The sequence below is a fragment of the Tripterygium wilfordii genome, chromosome 12 (genome assembly GCF_013401445.1).
Source record: "Tripterygium wilfordii isolate XIE 37 chromosome 12, ASM1340144v1, whole genome shotgun sequence".
In the NCBI taxonomy this organism is placed as follows: Eukaryota; Viridiplantae; Streptophyta; class Magnoliopsida; order Celastrales; family Celastraceae; genus Tripterygium; species Tripterygium wilfordii.
Genome location: NC_052243.1, coordinates 787,496 through 809,593, shown reverse-complemented (window position 1 = coordinate 809,593; position 22,098 = coordinate 787,496). Strand labels below are relative to the sequence as shown.

At 36.8% G+C, this 22,098-nt stretch overlaps 4 protein-coding genes, 1 non-coding gene and 1 pseudogene across 6 annotated transcripts; 1 reads left to right on the top strand and 5 right to left on the bottom strand.

The window, feature by feature from the left end:
• Positions 1-216: 216 nt before the first annotated feature.
• On the bottom strand, positions 217-3,243 carry LOC120010348 (1-aminocyclopropane-1-carboxylate oxidase homolog 1-like). Its single transcript, XM_038861119.1, has 4 exons — positions 3,221-3,243; positions 1,206-2,533; positions 759-1,080; positions 217-662 (listed from the first exon to the last, which is right to left on the bottom strand). The coding sequence occupies exons 2-4, from the start codon at positions 1,724-1,726 to the stop codon at positions 414-416; spliced, it is 1,092 nt and encodes a 363-aa protein (XP_038717047.1). The 5' UTR covers positions 1,727-2,533; positions 3,221-3,243; the 3' UTR covers positions 217-413.
• A 756-nt stretch (positions 3,244-3,999) lies between these two features.
• Positions 4,000-6,668, bottom strand: LOC120010349 (annotated as a pseudogene).
• Positions 6,669-8,192: 1,524 nt separating this feature from the next.
• Positions 8,193-9,870, bottom strand: LOC120010113 (1-aminocyclopropane-1-carboxylate oxidase homolog 1-like). Its single transcript, XM_038860817.1, has 3 exons — positions 9,108-9,870; positions 8,688-9,009; positions 8,193-8,607 (listed from the first exon to the last, which is right to left on the bottom strand). Exons 1-3 carry the CDS (start codon positions 9,629-9,631, stop codon positions 8,335-8,337), a joined length of 1,119 nt encoding a protein of 372 aa, XP_038716745.1. The 5' UTR covers positions 9,632-9,870; the 3' UTR covers positions 8,193-8,334.
• A 140-nt stretch (positions 9,871-10,010) lies between these two features.
• Positions 10,011-13,217, bottom strand: LOC120010114. The gene is made up of 5 exons (XM_038860818.1): positions 12,992-13,217; positions 11,498-11,612; positions 10,669-10,758; positions 10,447-10,545; positions 10,011-10,340 (listed from the first exon to the last, which is right to left on the bottom strand). The coding sequence occupies exons 1-5, from the start codon at positions 13,057-13,059 to the stop codon at positions 10,239-10,241; spliced, it is 474 nt and encodes a 157-aa protein (XP_038716746.1). The 5' UTR covers positions 13,060-13,217; the 3' UTR covers positions 10,011-10,238.
• A 649-nt stretch (positions 13,218-13,866) lies between these two features.
• Positions 13,867-13,951, bottom strand: LOC120011637. Its single transcript, XR_005471082.1, has one exon. It is a non-coding gene; the product is annotated as a small nucleolar RNA Z102/R77 (small nucleolar RNA).
• A 5,966-nt stretch (positions 13,952-19,917) lies between these two features.
• LOC120011545 (LOB domain-containing protein 29-like) lies at positions 19,918-22,098 on the top strand. Of its 2 annotated transcripts, XM_038862686.1 has the most exons (3): positions 19,918-20,242; positions 20,363-20,780; positions 21,855-22,098. In XM_038862686.1, the coding sequence occupies exons 1-2, from the start codon at positions 19,958-19,960 to the stop codon at positions 20,750-20,752; spliced, it is 675 nt and encodes a 224-aa protein (XP_038718614.1). In that variant the 5' UTR covers positions 19,918-19,957; the 3' UTR covers positions 20,753-20,780; positions 21,855-22,098. The 2 variants fall into 2 exon arrangements, with proteins under 2 accessions (XP_038718614.1, XP_038718613.1); XM_038862685.1 differs by lacking the exon at positions 21,855-22,098 and having other exon boundaries at positions 20,363-21,021.

Here is a 22,098-nt window from a genome sequence, read left to right as displayed (position 1 = left end):
GCTAGTTCTTCTATGACCCACCGGACTTCCTTCCGTGTAGAGGATTGGGCTACATTGGATTAATTGGGCCTGTTAAACACTCGACATTTTTCTTTTGGACTTCTCTATATTTCTTCCCATTGAGTATTCTTTTGGGCTGCTCCTTTATTGGGCTTATCTATATATAAAAAACAGAGCACAAAAAAAAACACAAAAAACACAGCTAACACATGAAGAGGCTCTCATGAGTCATGGCTATTGAAAAGATGCACTGTATTACAAACACCACGGACCATCTGAAATAAAACAACTGACAGAAATTCAGAGAACAACAGCAACAACAACGTTATTGATTTTACACCATATATTACATTATTATAGGTACTGATATTAATGTTTCATCTGGGTCCATCACTCAATCTGGTAGCAGCTGCTTACTGTACTTTAAAATGAGGTAGGCTTGGATTGCTAGATCCATTAGACCTGTAATAGGCAATGTATTCCTGAACATGAGTTTCTCTGTATTTCGGTGGCTGGTTGGATACAAGCTCCTTTATTGGCCCAAAGGGTTTACAAAGATGTTTTGGACGGGGATATAAGAAGCAAGCAACTGTAACCCTGGGACCAATCTTTCCTGCTAGAACCCTGTGTTCCACGCTTTTGAACTTATCATTGGTGATCAGCTATACAAACAAACATTAATTCAGTAAGCAATTACAGTTAAAAAAACAAAGAAGGGAATATGTTGGTAGATGTGATTTAGTATGATTTCTTGCTACCTGCATTAAGTCACCCATGTTAACGACTAGAGCTCCCCGCACAGGAGGCACATCAACCCACATATTTTGATGAAGAACTTGAAGGCCAGCAACATTGTCATTCAAGAGTATAGCCAAAAAAAGCGGGTCCTTATGGTTGCGTGAGCCGAAGGTCAAGGCTGGTTCAGGGCAGGCTGGGTAATAATGGCATGTCAGTGCTGGACGTTCCATGAATTCTGTGGTTGCGAGATAGTCACTGTCAAGTCCCAGAGCTTCTGAGAGTAGTTCGCATAATGTCTTCTTCAGTTCGATAACGTGTGTCACATATTCTGTCACTGCATCTCTGCAAAACAAAATTAACCAAAAAATCTAATCGATTTTTTAAGGGAAAATGCTAGTCTAAACTGCTGCTCCAAGACTTAAATAGGACCTGGCGAAAAGAGTTCTGAGTTATCGATCAGTCAATACCTGCAGGTATGAGTAAGGGCTGCAGCAGGGTCCACTTTACCCCCATCCAAATCTAATGCCAAGGTATCCATCCATTGTGCTGGTTCTTTGAGGGTCAAGAGATTAATGTTGGAGTAGAACCTCACTGATTTCTTAGGATCACGTGAGTACAGCTCCTTCTTCACCTCATTGGGCTGCTCATGAAACCCTCGCGCAGCAGCAATCATCTCATCCACGACAGTAATTGGAATTCCATGATTAATCAATCGAAAGATACTCCATTTTTCTGATGCTTCCCGTATTTCATCAATTATGATTTTCTCCCTTTCACTACTTTTGAAGCCTTCAAGGTCGATAACCGGAATCTGGATGCCTATATCACTCACCTTGTAAGACTTCGCAAAGGTCTCAGGGTGACAAGTGAAAAATTTAGGTATCTTTGTGATGCCGGAGTCTACAAGTCCTTTGACACCGGCCTTTGTTTCATCGAATTCCTTCACATCCATGCTTGATTTGTCTTGAACACAAGGAAGGACTTCCATGGTAGCAATTTTGCTTAGGAAGGGATGAGGATCAGCTGCAGCTGCTGGTGGCCTATAATTGAACTGAATATTAAGATGAGCACAAAACAAAACCAGAAGACTTGGGTGTTAAAATACATTCCAGCGACTGCAGAAAGCCAAGACTCAACAACCGGTCTTGTCTTTTGTGCTAACCATCTTCAGACATTATACAAGCTGACGCAGAAATGTCTTTTTCCTCAACTTTTTTAGAACCAAAAAAGACAAAACTACGACAATCCGATATTTGAAAGTCTCAATGAATACTTTAACTTGCACGGTCTGCACATCTTCTTTTTTCTTTTTCTCTTTTTCAGCCCAACATGTCCACCGATGAGCCAGCTCTAAATTCGGGCTGCCAATCCATTTCACTCCACCCTGACGACTGAAAAGACTGGATCGAAACTCGTGCAGAGAAAGCCTCACATGAGGCTTTTGCAAGGAAATAACGGTTGGCACACCCGTCTAGCAGACATATATATGTGTTGAACCAAGTTTCATTCCCAACCCGAAACAGCTAAGAAAGGCAGATTTATATATAGAGGAGTACGCCGACGTATACATTTTTTCCTGCACAAGCAAACATATATATGTGTTGAACCAAGTTTCATTCCCAAACTGAAACGGCTAAGAAAGACTGGTTTATATATAGAGGAGTATGCCAACCGATACCTTTTTTCCTGCACAAGCAGACAGATATATGTGTTGAACCAAGTTTCATTCCCAACCCGAAACGGCTAAGAAAGACAGATTTATATATAGAGGAGTATGCCAACAGATACTTTTTTCCTGCACAAGCAAACAGATATATATTTTGAACCAAGTTTTATTCCCAACCTCAAACGGCTAAGAAACACTCTATGTACTCCCTTTCTTTCTCAAAGGCAGTTCAATATTTTTTAAGCCTGTCATGAAAAGTGACTCAAACAAGCAAGAAAACAACAAGAAATGAGAAAGAATTCTACACAGAAAATTGACCTGGTTTAACAAAAAAATTGTATGGATATATTTTGCAAAATTACCCCAGAAACTACGATTCTCTATTTCAGTAATTGAAAGAGGAAATGGAGTGACGGACTCACAGCCAAATATTCTATGCAACTACGAGTCTCAATTTCAGTAAGCTAGTTTATCTGTGTCTGCCACCAGCTTATAAGGTCTACCAAATAGCTAGGCTAACTTTACATGAATTTGGAAGTAAAATGAGGATCATAAATTGGGGGTTTCAAGAATTTTTTTATCACCTCATTCTCAATAACTGTCATTTGGGATAATCTCTATTGCCAGCGAGCGACGGTTGGTCAAAATACGACAGTGAGGACGATAGTATAGATCGGCCGACATCTATCTAAGAGACAACGGTGTAATCCAGCATCAAATTCTTCTTCTAAAACACAGATCCTATGTCTCTATCACAAATTGTCAGGAATACTCATGGAATTCAAATAGATAGACAAGAGGGGCAAATTGACCTACCATGATATCCTCGCTGACTGTACGCACAAGAACCAGTAGAGTGAGCTGTAACCAAACTAGTCGATTGCATTTCGAGATCGAGATCGAGATCGAGAGAGTGAGAGAGATGGAGAAGAAAATTGATGTGGTTGAGCTGTGGCTGTGAATCGCACTGAAGCGGAGATTTTTCTCTTAGCAAGAAACGGCAGCGTTTCGCATGGTTATCAAATGTTAGGTTCAGGCTGGGCCGAACATCAAGAATAGATTGTGCCCATGTGTGGAGATGGGCCGGGCTGGGCTGGTGCTTATCTTTCTCTTGACGAGAAACGGCAGCGTTTCGTATGGTTATCAAATGTTAGGTTCAGGCTGGGCCGAACATCAAGAAAAGGTTATGCCCATGTGTGGAGATGGGCCGAGCGGGGCTGGTGCTTATTTTACATGTTGACTTTAAAATGAGGCAGGCTTCGATTTGCTGGTCCATTAGACGTGTGGTAACCCATGTAGTAATGAAAATGAGTTTCTTTCTATGTTGGTCTTCAGAACAGATTACTGACCTGATCCTAGATTCCTAGTAACGCACCCAAAAGCCAAAACGATTACGGCATAACCCAATTTTCCCATTCCTCACTGCACCCTTTTCCTTTTTCGTTTACCAAGTTTGGTTGGGTTCTCACTTTACTCAAGTCAAGGCTGGCTCTATAACCCACTGGAGGGTCTGTTAAACACTCGAAAATTTTCTTTTGTGGCTTCTCTATATTTCTTTCTTCTCATTTGAGTATTCTTTTGGGCTGCTCCTTTATTGGGCTTATCTATATTATTGAAAAGATAATACTGTATTACAAACAACGCAGACCTTCTGAATAGAACTACTGACAGAAATTCAGAAAACAACAGCAACAACAACGTTATTGATTTTACACCCCATAATACATTGTTATAGGTACCGAGATTATTCATCTGGGGCCATCACTCAATCCGGCAGCAGCTGCTTACTGCAATTTAAAATGAGGTAGGCTTGGATTGCAAGATCCATTTGACATGTAATAGCCCAAGTATTCCTGAACATGAGTTTCTCTGTATATTGGTGGCTGGCCGGATACAAGCTCCTTTATTGGTCCAAAGGGTTTATCAAGATGTTTTGGACGAGGATAGAAGAAGCAAGCAACTGTAACCCTGGGACCGATCTTTCCTGCTAGAACCCTGTGTTCCACGCTTTTGAATTTATCATTGGTGATCAGCTATACAAACAAACATTAATTCAGTAAGGAATTACAGTAATAAACGAAGAAGGGAATTTGTTGACAGATGTGATTAAGTATGATTTCTTGCTACCTGCATCAAGTCACCCATGTTGACGACTAGAGCTCCCCGCATAGGAGGCACATCAACCCACATATTTTGATGAACAACTTGAAGGCCACCAACATTGTCATTCAAAAGTATGGCCAAAAAAAGCGGGTCCCTATGGTTGCGTTAGCCGAAGGTCAAGGCTGGCTCAGGGCAGGCTGGGTAATAGTGGCATGACAGTGATTGACATTCCATGCATTCTGTGGTTGCGAGATAGTCACTGTCAAGTCCCAGAGCTTCTGAGAGTAGTTCGCATAATGTCTTCCTCAGTTTGATCACGTGTCTCACATATTCTGTCACTGCATCTCTGCAAAACAAAATTAACCAAAAAATCTAATCAATTTTTAAGGGAAAATGCTGGTCTAAACTGCAGCTCCAAGACTTGGCACCTGGCCAAAACAGTTCTGAGTTATCGATCAGTCAATACCTGCAGGTATGAGTAAGCGCTGCAGCAGGGTCCACTTTACCCCCATCCAAATTCAATGACAAGGTATCCATCCATTCTGCTGGTTCTTTGAGGGTCAAGAGATCACTGTTGGAGTAGTACTTGACTGATTTCTTAGGATCACGTGAGTACAGCTCCTTCTTCACCTCATTGGGCTGCTCATGAAATCCTCGCGCAGCGGCTGTCATCTCATCCATGACAGTAATTGGAATTCCATGATTAATCAATCGAAAGACGCCCCATTTTTCGGATGCTTCCCGTATTTCATCAATTATGATTTTCTTCCTTTCACTACTTTCGAAGCCTTCAAGGTCGATCAGTGGTATCTGGATGCCCGTATCACTCACCTTGTATGACTTCACAAAGGTCTCAGGGTGACAAGTGAAAATTTTAGGTATCTTTGTGATGCCGGAGTCTACAAGTCCTTTGACACCAGCTTTTGTTTCATCGAACTCCTTCACACCCATATTTGATTTTTCTTGAACACAAGGAAGGCCTTCCATGCTAGCAATTTTGCGTAAAAGGGATGATGATCAGATAGCTGGTGTTAGTGGCCTATTTCAACATATTTACATATAGAGGAGTATGCCGACATATACTTTTTTTCTGCACAAGCTGACAGATATATGTGTTGAACCAAGTTTTATCCCCATCCTCAAACGGCTAAGAAATACTCTACGTATTCCCTCTCTTTCTCAACAACATATATATGTATCCTTAAAGACAAGCGTATCGTTTTCAAGGCTGTCATGAAAAGTGATCCATACAAGCAAGAAAACAACGAGAAATGAGAAAGAATTCTTCATATAAAATTTACCTGGTTTAACAATGTGCAAACAAGGAGCACAACTTTGAGATACCTTCTCAGCACAAGCAGACAGACGGATACATGTCTTGAACAAAGTTTCTATGCGATCAAAGACAAAATGCATCTTTTTCAAGCCTGTCATGCAAAACGAGAAAAACAAGCAATAAATCATGAGAGAAGAAAGAACTGTACATCGGAAATTTATGTGGTTCAACAATGTGACTATTTCCACGGAACAGCAAATAAAGTTAAGCAAACTCAAAAAATTGTATGGATATATTTTGCAAAATTACCCCCATCAAGTACGAGTCTCTATTTCTGCGATTGAAAGAGGAAATGGAGTGACGGACTCACAGCCAAATATTCTAAGCAACTACGAGTCTCAAGTTCAGTAAGCTAGTTTATCTGGGCCTGCCACCAGCTCATAAGCCCTACCAAATACGCTAACTTTACATAATTTGGAGGTAAAATGAGGATCATAAATTGGGGGTTTCAAGCATTTTTTGATCTCCTCATTCTCAATGTCTTGTCATTTGGGATAATCTCTATTGCCAGCGAGAGACGGTTGGTCAAAATACGACAGTGGTAAAGATCGGCCGACATCTATCTAAGAGACAACGGTGTAATCCAGCATCAATTTCTTCTTCTAAAACACAGATCCTATGTCTCTATCACAAATTGTCAGGAATAATCATGGAATTCAAATAGATAGACAAGAGGGGCAAATTGACCTACCATGATATCCTCGCTGACTGTAAGCACAAGAACCAATAGAGTGGGCTGTAACCACACTTGTCGATTGCATTTCGAGATGGAGAAGAAAATTGATGTGGTTGAGCTGTGGCTGTGAATCGCACTGAAGCGGGAGATTTTTCTATTAGCAAGAAATGGCAGCGTTTCGCATTGTTATCAAATGTTAGGTTCAGGCTGGGCCGAACATCACGAAAAAGATTGTGCCCATGTGTTGAGATGGGCTGGTGCTTATTTTACATGTTTTACTTTAAAATGAGCCAGGCTTCGATTTGCTGGTCCATTAGACATGTAATAACCCAAGTAGTAATGAAAATGAGTTTCAATTTTGGGGTCTGCAAAGACAATCCACCTTATTTTTCGGACAAAAAATGTAGGATATTAAAACGGGATCATAAATTGAGAGTTTGTAACATTCCTCGGATGAAAGAAGCAAGAAACCGCTACCCTAGCACGAGTCCGTCTAGCCAGAACCTTCCCTGTGTTCCACGCTTTGGAATTTATCATTGCTGATAACCTACGTATGCTAACAAAGACCGATTAAAAAAAAAAAAACTGACGAGAGATGATGGTTAGACGTGTGATTTAGTATGATTTTGTTGCTGGCAGGCTACCTGCATCAAGTTGACAATTAATAATAAATACACGCTAAAGCCAACTAATAGTAAAATTAATATCATTATTAAGTCAACAATGGTTGGAGCCTGGAGGGACATAAGTTCAATAATTGAACCTTAGTTTTGTTTTTTTTTAATGTCTTTTAAAACACTAGAGAATATAGAGGGATATAAATACTTTTATGCAAAACTTGTAGCAAAATGTGTATTTTACAGGGGTGACAAAACTCTGCTCGGTTAATTCGGATGATCGAATTTGTCCTATTTGGATTAAACTAAGTTTTGATATAAGTTATATGTCTCAAATTTGGGTCCAAACACAATTTTTGCCTAGTTTAAAACCTAGTCCGAGTTTAAATATAGAAATATTATCAAATTTACTTGTCCGGACCTTAATCCGAATTATGTTATTTTCCAACTTACTTATTCAAATTTAAACCAATATGAGTTTGATCAATTAAGTACGTCCGAAATCTAATCCGAGTTAGGGTCCGGAAATAGGTTAAACAAAGTCATCCTTCCTTGTTTTAAGTAACCATACATAGCTTAAACAAAGCTCCCTTTGATATAAACAGCCAAGACTTTCTCGTTAAAAACAAAGAAAAGAGAACGTTGAAGGATCTGAGAGAGCCATTTCGGCACATGTACACAGAAAAAGGCAAGATATGTCTATTATTTCAAAAAAATTAAGTTGTTTATGCATTGATTCTCTCTTAATTGGTTGGACTGTAAGTGAATGATGATTTACTTCACGGTCGAGTTCTCTAGTTTTAAGTCTAGGAATACTACCCAGCTGCGCCAAGGAAAAGAAGTATATGATTCCTTTCCTGCGCAGCTTCCGTGGAAGGTGAAGAAGAGCGGCCACCTCGCGGGGGAGCCATCAGTGAGATGACACTGTGGAAGAACTAGAATTCTAGCCTTTTTTTTCTATATTTTCATAAAACATATTCAACCTAACTATTTTATCTTTTTCAAGCCAATAAAAGGAATGAAGAATGGAAAATAATTGAAAGCCTTGTGTGCAAATGCAGAAGAAAATTGATGATACGATTAATACAGACTTATTGAAGTGTCTAGGATATATATTTCAACTGCCACACCATCAATCACTATTATGAAATGCATTTCTTAGCAGCAAACTGGTCTGTGAATGTTTCATCTGGCTCCATCACTCGATCTGTCCGGCAAGCTCTTGCTGCACTTTAAACTGAGGTAGGCTTGGAGTGCCAGTTTCTTTAGACAAGAAGTAGGCCATGTATTCTTGAACATTAGTTTCTCTATATATTGCTGGTTGATTGGAGAGAAGCTCCCTTATTGGCCCAATGGGTTTACAAAGCTGTGTTAAATGAGGATAGAAGAAGCAAGCGATCGACACTCTAGGGCCGATTTGTCTGGTTAGAACCCTGTGTTCCACGCTTTTGAATTTATCATTGGTGATGAGCTACACAAACAAACATTCAAAGAGCAATGTAAGAAAATTGAGGATAGTTTATACAGTTAGTATGATTAGTTTCCTGTTACCTGCATCAGGTCGCCCATGTTGACGACTAGGGCTTTCTGCACCGGGGACACATCAACCCAGATATTTTGATGAAGAACTTGTAGGCCACCAACATTGTCCTGCAAAACTACAGTCATAAAATCTGGGTCTGTGTGTTTGAGAGAGCCAAGCGTTAAGGCAGGCTCAGGGCACGCCGGGTAATAGTTGCAACGGATAGGAGTATTTTCCATGCATTCCATGGTTGCTAGATAGTTACTGCAAAGTCCTAGAGCCTCCGAGAGTATTTCAGATAATGTCTTCTTCAGTTCAATCATGCATCCCACATATTCAGTCACTGCATCTCTGCAATTAAAACAAAATTTACTCATAAATCCATCCGATTTAAGTGAGAGTTGCAAGTCTAAATAGCTTAAGAAATAAGAACTCCTGTCAATATATACCTGCATATATGAGGAAGGACAGCAGGGTCCACTTTACCAGCATCAAAATGAAATGTCAAGTTATCCATCCAATCAGCTGGTCCTTCGCGGTCAAAGAGATCGCTGTTGCAGAAGTACTTCACCATCTTCGTAGGATCACGCGAGTACAGCTCTTGCTTCACTTCATTGGGTTGTTCATGAAATCCTCTTGCACCAGCAATCATAGCATCCATGACACTAACTGGAACTCCATGATTAATCAACTGAAACACACCCCATTTTTCGCATGCTTCACGTATTTCATAAATGATGTCCTTCCTTCTGCTACTTCCAAAGCCTTCAAGGTCTATCAGCGGAACGTGGAGGCCGATGTTATCACTTGCAATGCCGGCAGAGTACTTCTCCAAGGTCTCCCGAGGATATATGAAAAATTTAGGTACCTTTGTGGTGCCAGAGTCTACAAGTCCTTTGACACCAGCCTTTGTTTCATCGAACTCTTTCACATCCATGCTTGATTTGTCTTGAACACAAGGAAGGACTTCCATGGCAGCAATTTTGATTAGCAAGGGATAACGATCGGCTTATCGAATACTAAGATGAGTACAAAACAAAACCCGAAGACTTGGATTTTATAATACATTCCAGCGGTGCAGAAAGCCATGACTCTAACAACCTGTCTTGTCTTTTTGCTAACCATCTTCACACATTACTGCTCAGGTTGCCACAAGCTGACGCAGGGTTGTCTTTTTCCTCAAATTAACTATTACAATAACATACTTGAAAGTCGCAAGAATACACTGAATACTTTAACTTGCACGTTTGGCGCACCTTTTTTTTTTGGTAAGATAGAATCCTCAGCACATTATCTTTTTTCATAAAAAAAAATTCGCATGAAAATATTTCAGAAAGCAAGCCTCCACCATGTAAAGGATCATAGATAACATTATCAAAATTGCCAAAGGCAAAATACTTGTCAAATCAATACAGAATATATCCACCTTAATAGCAGGAAGAAAAAACATGAAGGCCTCACCCATCCCAACCAGATCCCAGTAGATTAATGTAATGTGTTTCACAAAACAAAACAAAACAATAAAAGAGATCCAGTAACTCCTTAGTATCGTGAAGTTCCCTACCGAAACCAATTGGTTTCTAACCAGTTTTTGTTTTGGTAGCCCTTCTCTTGTGTTGACTTCGAGGAATCAAGTTCTTCATCCCTATGAAAAACATCAGTGCCCCAAAAAGTGCCATATTCTGTAACGAAAAAATCCGTCAATCCAAAGGACAATATGGCAAGCAAAAATGACCTTGGCCCCTAATTTCAGCATGGAGAATTGAATGAGAAAAGGCAGATAATAACCTGTGTAAATTTTATAAACAGCTGATTGAATTCTTTTGACTCGCTGTCGTAGTTGTAGAAATCATATACTATCGGTGTAGCGACCAACTGATGCAGGAGCTGTATGAACAAAGGATATCAGAACTTGCAGAAACTGAGTGCATAACAAAATGTTCCTCTACATAGCATGTTATATTCAAAAGACAATCCAACAACAATACATGGAAAAATATGAACACAAACCAGAAGAAATGCTCCAAAGGAACTGCCAAATATAAAAAGGATGCCACCAACACCCTTGAATGCTATAGCCGCAGCAACCAAATGTTTTGCCTGTGCATAGAAGATTAAAAATATCAGAATACATGGACTTATTGTAATGATGGAGGCCTAGATTGTTCTCCCTCAAAGGTAAGGGATTTGATTGTATATTGATGTTACTCAAATCTATCTTTTATTTTGTTCTTTGGTGCTTTCAATTGGATTTGATTTGTTTGTCGAAATCATTAACATAAGTCCACACACAATGCAATTTAGAAATGCAAAGGCATTTTGGAAAAAAAAAAATGAAAACCAATAAATGACGCTTATTAAAACCCTCTGCGAAAGCCAGTGCAGTCATCATACAGTACCAAGATCGATAAGCATGAGACATTAGAAAACCAAATTATCTCAACATATAACACCCTCCGATTCTAGCACTCGTAGAATCTTACTCTCGATCATTGTCATTCTTATAAGCTCTTAGGCCTCCAATCAGGGGCAGCATCAAACAACATTACATTTCTACATGATGGTATAAAATTACAATGCCCATTCCAATAACCAAAGGAAGCTAAATCAGTTTTCCATATGCTGGTATCTGTGTCATGCTTTATGCTTAAAACAATTCTTCTCTTTTCAAATTCAAAACCTCCTCCCATTATATCTTTTTTTTCCTCCAAGTCTCTCTATTCTCTAAATGATCCTTTACGGAATTCACGGCAACTTAAATGGTTTACAAGGATGCATACATGTGAATGTGCACGTGTGTCTATATCCAAGAGAGAGAGAGAGAGAAAGAGATCCTCACTTCAATTTCCGGCAGTTGTGCGCCCGTGTTAGAATGCACAAGCTTGGCAAAGATATCAAACTTTGGTTTAAGAGTCTTCCCTGCAAGTCCACCATCAACCCCGAATTCATTGAACCTAATATTGCAAAATACAACCAATATATTACAACAGAGCATCTCAAAAGCATAGGAATAAATAATTAATATGAGTCAAGAATCACTGATTTTGAAGAAAAAGAAAAGGAGATATTCAAAAAAATTCAATATAATAAAGAGTGATTTTCATTTTGTCAGAGAATAAAAGTCTATAACCTTAAATGGGAACCAGGAATTAGTGCTTCACAGCGTTACATAATACCAAAGTAATACAATACACTAGATCAACTTTCTCAACTCACCATACCACAAAGAAGATTTTTATCAGGCAATCACTATATCAAAAGGACAAATTTTTGCCAGATCAAACTAAATGGGACAAGGAACAACGCGGTAAGAGTACAAGGTGAAAATAATACAATTAACCCATTCCCGCAGAAGCTTGCATCGACGATGCTGCTGGACAAAAATTCGCACCCACAAAACTTAGAACAGAGAGAGATCCCTGCAAACCTGGCCCAATTGCAGCCAAAGTAGATTCTTTCACACTCATTTTCTTACGTTTTTTTATTTATTCCCAAATCAATGCTAATCCCTTCATGATACATGATCAAAGAACGAACAAATCCAGTCTTGAAAAAAACTAAAAAGTTTATGTATTTTCTCATTTACATGTACGTGCAGTTTCACCTTAGTACACATCGTAGAAGATATAATTTTCAAGATTAAAGTTCAAACCTACTAAGCATATACATCTATCTGTCATGTTAATAATTTCTTTTATAAGAAAAATTTTAAATGCTATACAACTTCAATAACTATGATGCCACAGAATACACAACAAATTCGAATTCGCTAAAATGAGATTTTCCAAAGTCACAATATCAATTAAATTTTTTTCTTTCCATTTTCAAAACATCAAGAAGTGACGGTTGCCGGACGCCCATCAGTTTCTGAATACACAACAAATTCGAATAATTACACCGACACAGTTACAATGAATACTGAATTTAGGGTGGTTTTGCTTTCTGAAACTAATGGACATCCAGCACTTCCCACATCATGAAGTTCTGAAATCCATTCCCAAAACATTCTCCAACATAAATCCACTTTTGCAATACCCGAAGTGAACGTTAAATTCAGCCTACATTGCATTTTACTACACCGTCCATGTGCAAAAAAATCTGGTTTTCAATTAGTAAATCAAACTAAGCAGATCATTAAAAGTTCACTTCATTCACTTAATAAAACTAAAATCTAGAAATAAAATGCATTCAGTACTTGGTCGAATTTCGTAGATCCACGTACATGCAGTTGTTAAGGCAAGTGGCAGAGTAAAATCAAGCAGATCCAAGCAAATCCAACACGAAAATCTTATACCAGTGTATGCATACATGTACATAAGTAGAGTAGACTTACTCCTGGTAGGCGGAAAGTATAAACACGGAAGCGAAGAGAACTCTTCCAATAAAAGACGTGAAAGCCATCGATCGTCGCTTCGTACTTTGTTTTCAAATCTTCCAAGACGGACAAACAAACAAGAAGGAAGGAAGAACTGAAGAAGAGAGAAAAACACACGCAATGAATCTCTCTCTATGCGCTTCGGGTACGAAGAAAGACAGATCCTTTTGATGGATTTGCGGGTTTTGAATATTTTGTTAACGTTTTTAAAAGACCCTTCGGTTTTCCCAAATATACGGCGGTTGCCTTTACTGTTTCTGATTAAATAGGGGTAGTATAGGAACCCACATTAAGACACTGACACACCATCGTCATTGGTCATTGTTCAAATTCCAAACAGCACCGTTCAAAGCCAAGAAAGCTGGAATCCATACATACGACCATGATTAAAACCACCAATTCGACCAAGATTTGTTTTCTAACCAACCAACGTATCTGTGCTTGTTCAAGTTTCTGCAAGTTTTTTTCTAGGGATTGTTTCAGTAGTTTTCTTTCTCAGCAGAAAGACCCTTCTATGGCCAATCAATGCCAATTACATTATTAGAAGCAAAAATTATTACAGAGACAATGCGATTGCCAGGGAAAATCAGAACCATGAATCCTTGTCTATGAAAGTTCATGCCTTGTAATTTATAAAGGTCATAACGAACAAATCCCATCTCAATCTTCTGGTGTATCAGAGAAAACAGCTTTTTCCATCAACCCACCTGGAGACGGAGAAGAAAACCTTCTCACAGGCCGCTCTCCAAAAGGGCACCGCCGGATTCGACGCCATTATCCTTTTTATCACATCGTTATAGAATGTAGTAATAATTAATGAAATTGCTTTGAGAGAATGATCAGATAGAGCTAATACGAAAGTGCCATCATACAGGCAATCAAACCAATAGGGAAACAAAATCGATCATCATCTCATTCTCAAACAAACAACTTTCAACTGACAGAGTAGCGACGGCAAGGAACAAGGAACTCAGACTAGAAACCCTAGCATCTTTTTATAAACAGATGGGCCTTGCGGCCCAAACCTGAGATAGAATCCAGCCCAGCTGAATTAGAACAATAAGAGCCCAAGAGAATGAGGCCCAACAGACAATTAATAAACATTAGCCCACTGCAAGATAGCCCAAAGCAAAACCCTGATCCACGTTCATAGAAATTAGAAAGACCTAGAAGAAGAAATCCAATTATGTTTTGGTCATACAAGATTTCCACCATTACCTATTGTTGTTCAAATAAAGATCAAATTAAATTAGTCCCCACCATGCATTACCTCTTGAAAATTAAAAGGTATGACCAAGAAAGAATTGGACCAAGCCCTAGACCACCCTAGCTATGGTTAATTAATTTATATATAGCATCCAAGAAAAAGTAGAAAGAAAAAACCATTATTAACAAGCATCATTAAGCAAATCCCCAATCTATCCTAAAGCTTACCCAAAAAACAATTTGTCTTTTTCACGGACAAGTTAGTTTGCTTCCATTTTAATTTTCATATCCATAGTTAAATATATGTGAATTATTATGATCATTTTTTTCTCCATTAAATTGAACAACAAATGGAATTCATTGACTCAACTCTTGGAAGTATTGTATTGAAAGAAGAGTTAATTAGTTCATCTTCATATTTTTAATAAGATGTTCTCTTTTGGGGAATGTCATTTTTTGGTCTCTCACAAAACATATATACTTGTTCAGCATTGTTGATCATTGATGTGAATCAAGTGACGCAATTTTTGTTAGAAAATCTAAAAAAAAAAAACACGTTGGTTATATGAGAGAGACTTAATCTGCTTAAATCATTTATAAGAGAAGGATCCGTCCATTAGTGGTATAAATTAACAGAGGTTTGTCTTGTCTTTTTGGGTGCTTAAGGACAAGTAGCTTTTGGTCGGAAGAAAGCAATGGTGTGTTCAAAGGGAATGATGGACAAGTCCATGGAAAGTGAGGATAAGATGCCTCTTTTGTGATATGATTTAGTAGGTCTTCCAGTTAGACCAAAAGGGTTTTCCAGTCATGAAGAAAACTTCCAACTTTGAATGCAAGTTTAACTTGACTACATTGAGACAAAGATTGTAGGACCATGAATTAAAAGACAAAACCATCTCTTTCACGATCTTCTCTCAAGATGACAAACCTTACCTTCTCAGTGTCGTCACTATATATATATATATGTATGTATGTATGTATAGCTAATTAAGTCCATAGATTATGGTTTGGACTTGAAAAACTGCCCCCTATTCAAAGAACGTTTTTGAAATTTAAACTGATTATAGCGATTAAATTAGGAGATTAAGATAGTGAAATGTTTCTGGATCATCAAGCAATTGCAATTTCGTCCTCATTTGCATTGTCGGGGTTGAAGTGTATGTTTGAACAAACTAGCTAGAGTTAGTAAAACCTCTTAATACATCACTATGTCACTCTTGGATTATCAATATTATACTTATGAAATGTTCTAATTAATTCTTAATTTTTCTATATAATTTTAAAAGAATAGTTTGTGTTTTTTTTGTAACCGATAACGATACAGACAAGTTTATTTTTTGGACATTCAATATGGGCATAAAAACTCCAATCATCTGGCCTGTCTGCACAAAAGTTTCTCACCTGACAACATGATAAATTGAACCAAAGTTGATTGCGTGATCACAAAAGTATTGTTTTAAGTGAGAATTGAATCCAAAACCTTTCGAAGTTTGTGTTATTTATGCTTATGTATAATTATATATAGGCCATATTGATGAATATTTAATTGTAAGTAATTATATTTTATGCATCAAGGAATTGTGGGACTAAATATGTAAGATAAACAACAATTTAAGGTTCTTCTAGATTGAGGAGAACAAGAGATGGAATAAATAATTAAAAAAATCCTAGAATAATATTTTGTGAAAATATAAATCAAGATGCACACGTGCAACGGCCCCACGTGCAACCCTGAGTGTCGGCTTGACTGGTCTTTTAGCCTTAGAGAGAGGGACACATGTCAGCACCATTTTCAGAGGTGGAGGGCACGTGGACATCTACCTTGCAGGGACCCACATACCGTGTGAAAGATATTAAATAAAAAGATAAATGAATAGTGCCACTCGTGCGGCGTGTCAACATCATAATTAAGGGTTGTATTGTGTTTTCTATCCTGCACTTGCACGCCAATCCCGAGGAAAGTGTTTTTCCAAATATGAATTTTAATTTTTTTTTTTTGTTGAGAATTAAATCAGACAAAATTTTCTCTTATCATCCGACATGAGTTTTAACTCAAGCCGTGAGTATAGAAATTTTCCACTATACTACAATATAAGTTGGGTTAAAGCCCACCTGTGATAAAGATATTGCTCTTAGTGAGAATCGAACTCCATATCTCTCGAGTTCATAAGGTTTGCCATCAGAGAGATTCGTCAACTAAATTATCACCCAAATAATTATATTTCTATTATATGTTAGTGAACATGAACTCGGGAATAAACAAACAAGCTCAACAAGGGGTTCGTGAATGAGCTCAAACTCGATTACCTCTAACCAACTAGAGTTCAAAAATGATATTTAAAACTCCGTTAGAGGCTCAAGCTCGTTAACACTCAGTTTGACTCTTTTGTACCCCTATCTACATATGGGCCTTAATTTGAGCCGTCAGGCCCGTACACAAAAGTTGACGGTCCGTACACAGAAGTCTCCTATATGACTACAAGATAATTAAGTTGAATCAAAACTCAACCCATGATCACAAATGTCACGCATTTATTTATAATTTTTGTTGCTATGGATGAGGGGGTTGAACTATTGTCACGCGTTTATTACTAATAATTAGCTGTAGTGATGTAGATCAAGCTAATTACTTCTTGATGAAGACTTAATAAAACCATTCAAACTTGTGCATGTTGCTTTGAAAGTCAAGTCATTTTAAATAAATTGTTTAGTACGTTAAGGTGATTAGTAAATTAAGTTGAATAAACATCTACCAGCAAAGCATGAACTACAAGCAACTTTTGATTATTTTGGATTGATGTTCATGATTTTATAATTTTTTGATGAATCGGTGACACATCATATTCGAAAGATTCCACATAAGTTAATCACAAAAAACATAAACCCTAATTATTCATTTGTCCATGAGAATTTTTTTTTTAGAAAAAAACACAAAAATGGTTCAAATCTATGTACAGAGAATAATGTCTAACATGAAAGCTCATACTACATATTTATATATGTAAGCCATTAAGTCGATACAAACCAGATACCCATGAGCATGTATATATACATATAAAAAAACATATTTTATATGTACATCTATACGCAGAGTTCATCCTGATTGGCAATGCAAAACGACAACAAAACATGCCTTTGATTCAGATGCTCTCTCTAATCACTTTGTCAGTGAAAATACAGGTTGGTGTCAGTACGGACCGGACTTTATACAACATGTCTTCCAGTTATGTATACTTATTATCTTTTATATATATATATATACACACGCACACACACACTGTATAATAGACTATTAATAATACTAGTTGGGTATATGCATGTATCGACAAATTAAAGACACACACACCTCACATAACCTGTATGTATCTGCTTAATTATGCAATTGAGGACAATTAAGTTTCGCTTATTATCTTTAATTCGTTCCAATTTATTGATTGTGCCTTTCTTTCTAGCTATATGTCCTAATAGAGTAATAGGGGGCTTAAAAGCCTCGCTGCTTTTTGTCTCTCCAAAATTAATAGTAGTAGTAATGCTTCTTAATATTGTTTTGGAGGCACCAAAAGTAATTATTATCAAAAAGAAAAGAAAAGAAAACACTATATCTAGCTAGAAGTCTTATCAATATCATCAATAAATAGCTATATAATTTTCTTTTGTTTCTTTTTAATTAAGTGGGGATTAGTACTCAGGTAGAGCTATTAAGGTAGGTTATCCTTTTCAAGAGCCTTTGGATATGAAAAAAAAAAGGCCTAGCTCTCAAGAGTTTACATATATGTGTGTGTGTGTGTTTTCCAATAAAATTTAATATTATTTAAAGAAAATGAATTAAGTAGTATATCTAAGTAGAGAGATGAGTTTGTTTATGAGGTGCGCTCCTTTTAAGATGAGTTGAACCTCTACTAAACAATTGTCTAAAGTTGATGATTAATTAATAATCAAAATTCAGTTAAAATTGATCATTATTCTTTCTCCTTTTTCATGCTCAAGTGGCGAACAAGTACACATGACTAGAAGAAAGTAATATTGGCGGGAGGATCCATGCCATGCATAAACCCATATTTTCAATTAATTAATTAATTACCCAATCAATCCACCTGTGTCCCCTTTGCTCTGGCTTGTAGATTAGCCTTGTCATCATTCTATTATAATTTGGCTTATGAAAATTTGGAATTATGGATATGTGATTGGGAAGTAATTAAATTAATTAAGGGTCTTGTCATTAGGTTTAGGGTTTTGTTCTTATTATGGATTATCTATTCTAGCTTTTCCACTCATATCCCATCAAGTAGGTTATGTAAAGTTCTTATTAAGACACAACTAGCGCATATTAAGATCATATGAGTACATATTTTTTTTGTTGGATCTTAAACAAGTGGATGTGAGTTTGGAAATAAAAATATATATATCAATGTTTATCTAAAATAGTATTTATATATTAATTACTCTAACAATCATCATTATCATCATCATGGTTTAATTTCAAATAACTTGAGATCTCCTACATGAATCTACGAAAGAAATTCCATCTTGGATATTATATTCACGACTAAACTGGAGAAATGTATTGGGAAGTACTGCTATCTCCAGAGTTTAACATTTAAGAGTGAACCGACTTTTGAATGGATTCTCCATCACCAAATTTCTTTTGAACATAAATAATGCCTTTTTCTAAAAAAAATTCATTGTGCACATGTGGGAAAGATCGAGAGAGCACTTTAATTAAGTTGGGGTGTCATTATTAGGGGGTGGGAAGTAGGGCCAGTGCCACATTAGTGCAAGGTCTACATGTTGGTGCCTATGTGTGAGAAAAGAAAGTGATTGATACAAATTAATCACTGTTTTAATCATTAATTAATTCAATGGTACTGTTTAATGGTCGACAACCCTGACCTTGATCACTTTTAATTAGTACTTAATTCCTATTAAAATATATAGAGAAGACCCATTTGTGCCGACCCCTTGTTCCTCAACTCTACTATTCCAGTGTAACTATCTCTTGTGTTCTATATATCTTGACAATAGGATTATTAAGATTGATAGAATTATATCATTAATTAAGAACAAAAAAATGCACATTCAAAGGGTTTTTATATGACACTATAGATTAATTATGATGAAAATTACACTCTAACAGTCTAATTAAGCTGGAAGAAATATAGGCTAGGGTGATTTCTCTATAATTTTAGGGTTAAATATCTAATAATTAATCTAGGAGAGCATGAGTAGCTAGCTTCTTAAGTTATTGATCAAATTGATATTTCCTCTTCACCTACTTTAACTAACTGATCTTCCTGAATCTATATGGTTTAATTAGATTGATTAGTGAACTAATAGGAGTTAGCTGTTATCAAAATATATAAATAAAAGGAACAAAAATAAATAAAAAAAAACCATGTAATTATATATAATCTGTCATGAACAAATACAAATGGGTTTGGTTTATGTTAGCTCTTTTTTGTCGTTTAAGGATGTGAAATGGAATCTCATGTGATGGAATATTAAAAATAAATATTGGGACAAGATGGTTTTTTTAAGGGGGAATAATGAAGAATGGTAGCCCATTTAGGGGACCAATTGTAATTAACAATTCATCCACCCCCACCTCCCTTTGGTGTTTATATACTTGGTCATAAATTGCTCAATTTCTCTGCCTATCTATAGAGCTAATTAAACACAACACAAACATCCCTAAATACCAGATCAAATTAACCAATTAAGATGGCAGGCTCTTCTTCTGGCTCTCCATGTGGAGCTTGCAAGTTCTTGAGAAGAAAATGTCTGAGAGGCTGTGTTTTTGCACCTTATTTCTGCCATGAACAAGGTGCTACCCACTTTGCTGCCATTCACAAGGTTTTTGGTGCAAGCAATGTCTCAAAGTTGCTTGCTCATCTCCCTGTGAATGATCGGTGTGAAGCCGCCGTCACGATCTCTTATGAAGCTCAAGCTAGGGTTCAAGATCCCATCTATGGTTGTGTTTCACATATCTTTGCTCTCCAACAACAGGTAATTAGTATAATTAATTAGTTCATACCCTTAATTTTGATTCAATTGATCTAAATATTGTATAATTGGTTGTGCTGAAACCCTAATTTTATCAAACTTGATGTGTTTTGGACTTTCTAGGTTGTGAATCTTGAAGCACAACTAGCCTCTCTCAAGCAACAAGCGGCTAGAACATTTGTGAACGGCACGGGTGCCATAAACCCTAATGAGAGATTCTATGGAGAACATGCTTCTTCTCACACACAAGATCATGTTCAAAGCTGGATTCATCATCAGCTAGAGAGTAGTTCAGAAATGGTGCCACAATTCAACATTCCAAACCTCACCAACAACATTAGTACTCCACACTATGAAAATGCACTTCTTGATCCAAAAGACAATGTCTCGTTGGACGGCTTCGAAGAGGGTTCGAATTCGAATGGTGTGCAAACAAACAGCTGCTGGAATTTCCATGACAGTGCTAGGGATGATCTTCAATCGGTGGCGTTTGGTTACATGAGACATTCATGAAGAGATCGATCGATCGTATATATTATCGGTGAAGACGAATTTGTCAATTTTGAATTGCTGATTGATTCATATACTTTGAGACATGAATAGGAACCCTAGCTAGGACAATGTTAATACAATCAAAACCCCTTGCAATTGGGATTTTGGTAGAAGAAATTAAGTTCTCCGATATAGCAGGGGGAAGAAATTAAAACTGGTTATGTTTTCAAATACTAGTTTGTGCATTTTAGACCTAGAAATGAATTGAAGGACCTAAATCTTTGACCTAATCAAGGAAATTACCTATATTTTTCCTTTATACAATAAGATTCAATACTGGTAGAGTATTTATATTGTCCTCTTGATTACTTTCGTTTGGAGAGTAAGAAAGTATGACCGATAAACCTCAACCGAGGTAGTTAAGGCCACCAAAAAGTAGAGAAAGAAAGTATGTCTAGATGTATTTAACCATTCGTTTTGAATCAGTACGCTATGCATGATGATGATGATGATGATATATCTTAGACTTTCAAAACTCTATAATCTAGTCATTAAAAGACAATAGCTTTAGATGTTTAGTGTTGAAACTAATTAAGTTGTTTAATTACCTTATAAATATATACAAGTAGAGTAAACTTATATATGGATCATGCATATAGTGTCTGGGGATAGTTGCATATATATATATATATATATATATATATATATATTGTCACATTTTCCTTCTTTAGCAAGACAGCTAGTTAGAATCATGAAAGAGTAGGTGAAGATACAACCTCATGATCATTTTATATATGCATAAATGATCCCAAGAAAATTAAAATACTTGCTAGTCTCTCGTTTATCAATGCATTTGTGGAACAAATCCTTAATTTAATTAATTATCTAGCTAGTCTCATATTTCTATTCTTAATTCATTTGTCCCTGGCATGCAAATTTTGATTTGAAAGGCTTGATTAGTATAGTCAGTTTGAACACGAATTCCCCAAAAAGATAAGAATCTTAAATTTACATGCATTATTAACATCGTTCAATGTGATATTGGGATTAGAAAATTTGGAGTGTGTGTGTGTGTATATATATATATGTAGCTAACCTCTTCCTTTTCAATTGAATATTTCAGGTCCATGGAATCAATATTTTTTGTAGGCAACTGTACGTACTGGAGATTGATTGCAGGGAGTCTTAATTTCTTAAATATAACTAGAATTACTGAATTGATTGAGCTTCCTCCTTAATACTGCTGAAGGAGTTTTAGCTTGAAGAACAAAGTACAATATATTTTATGATCTTATGATTAGGGTTTTGAATGCATAGAGCTTTTTAGTCCCATCTTGTTCAATATGCAAGTGGTTTGTACACAATGA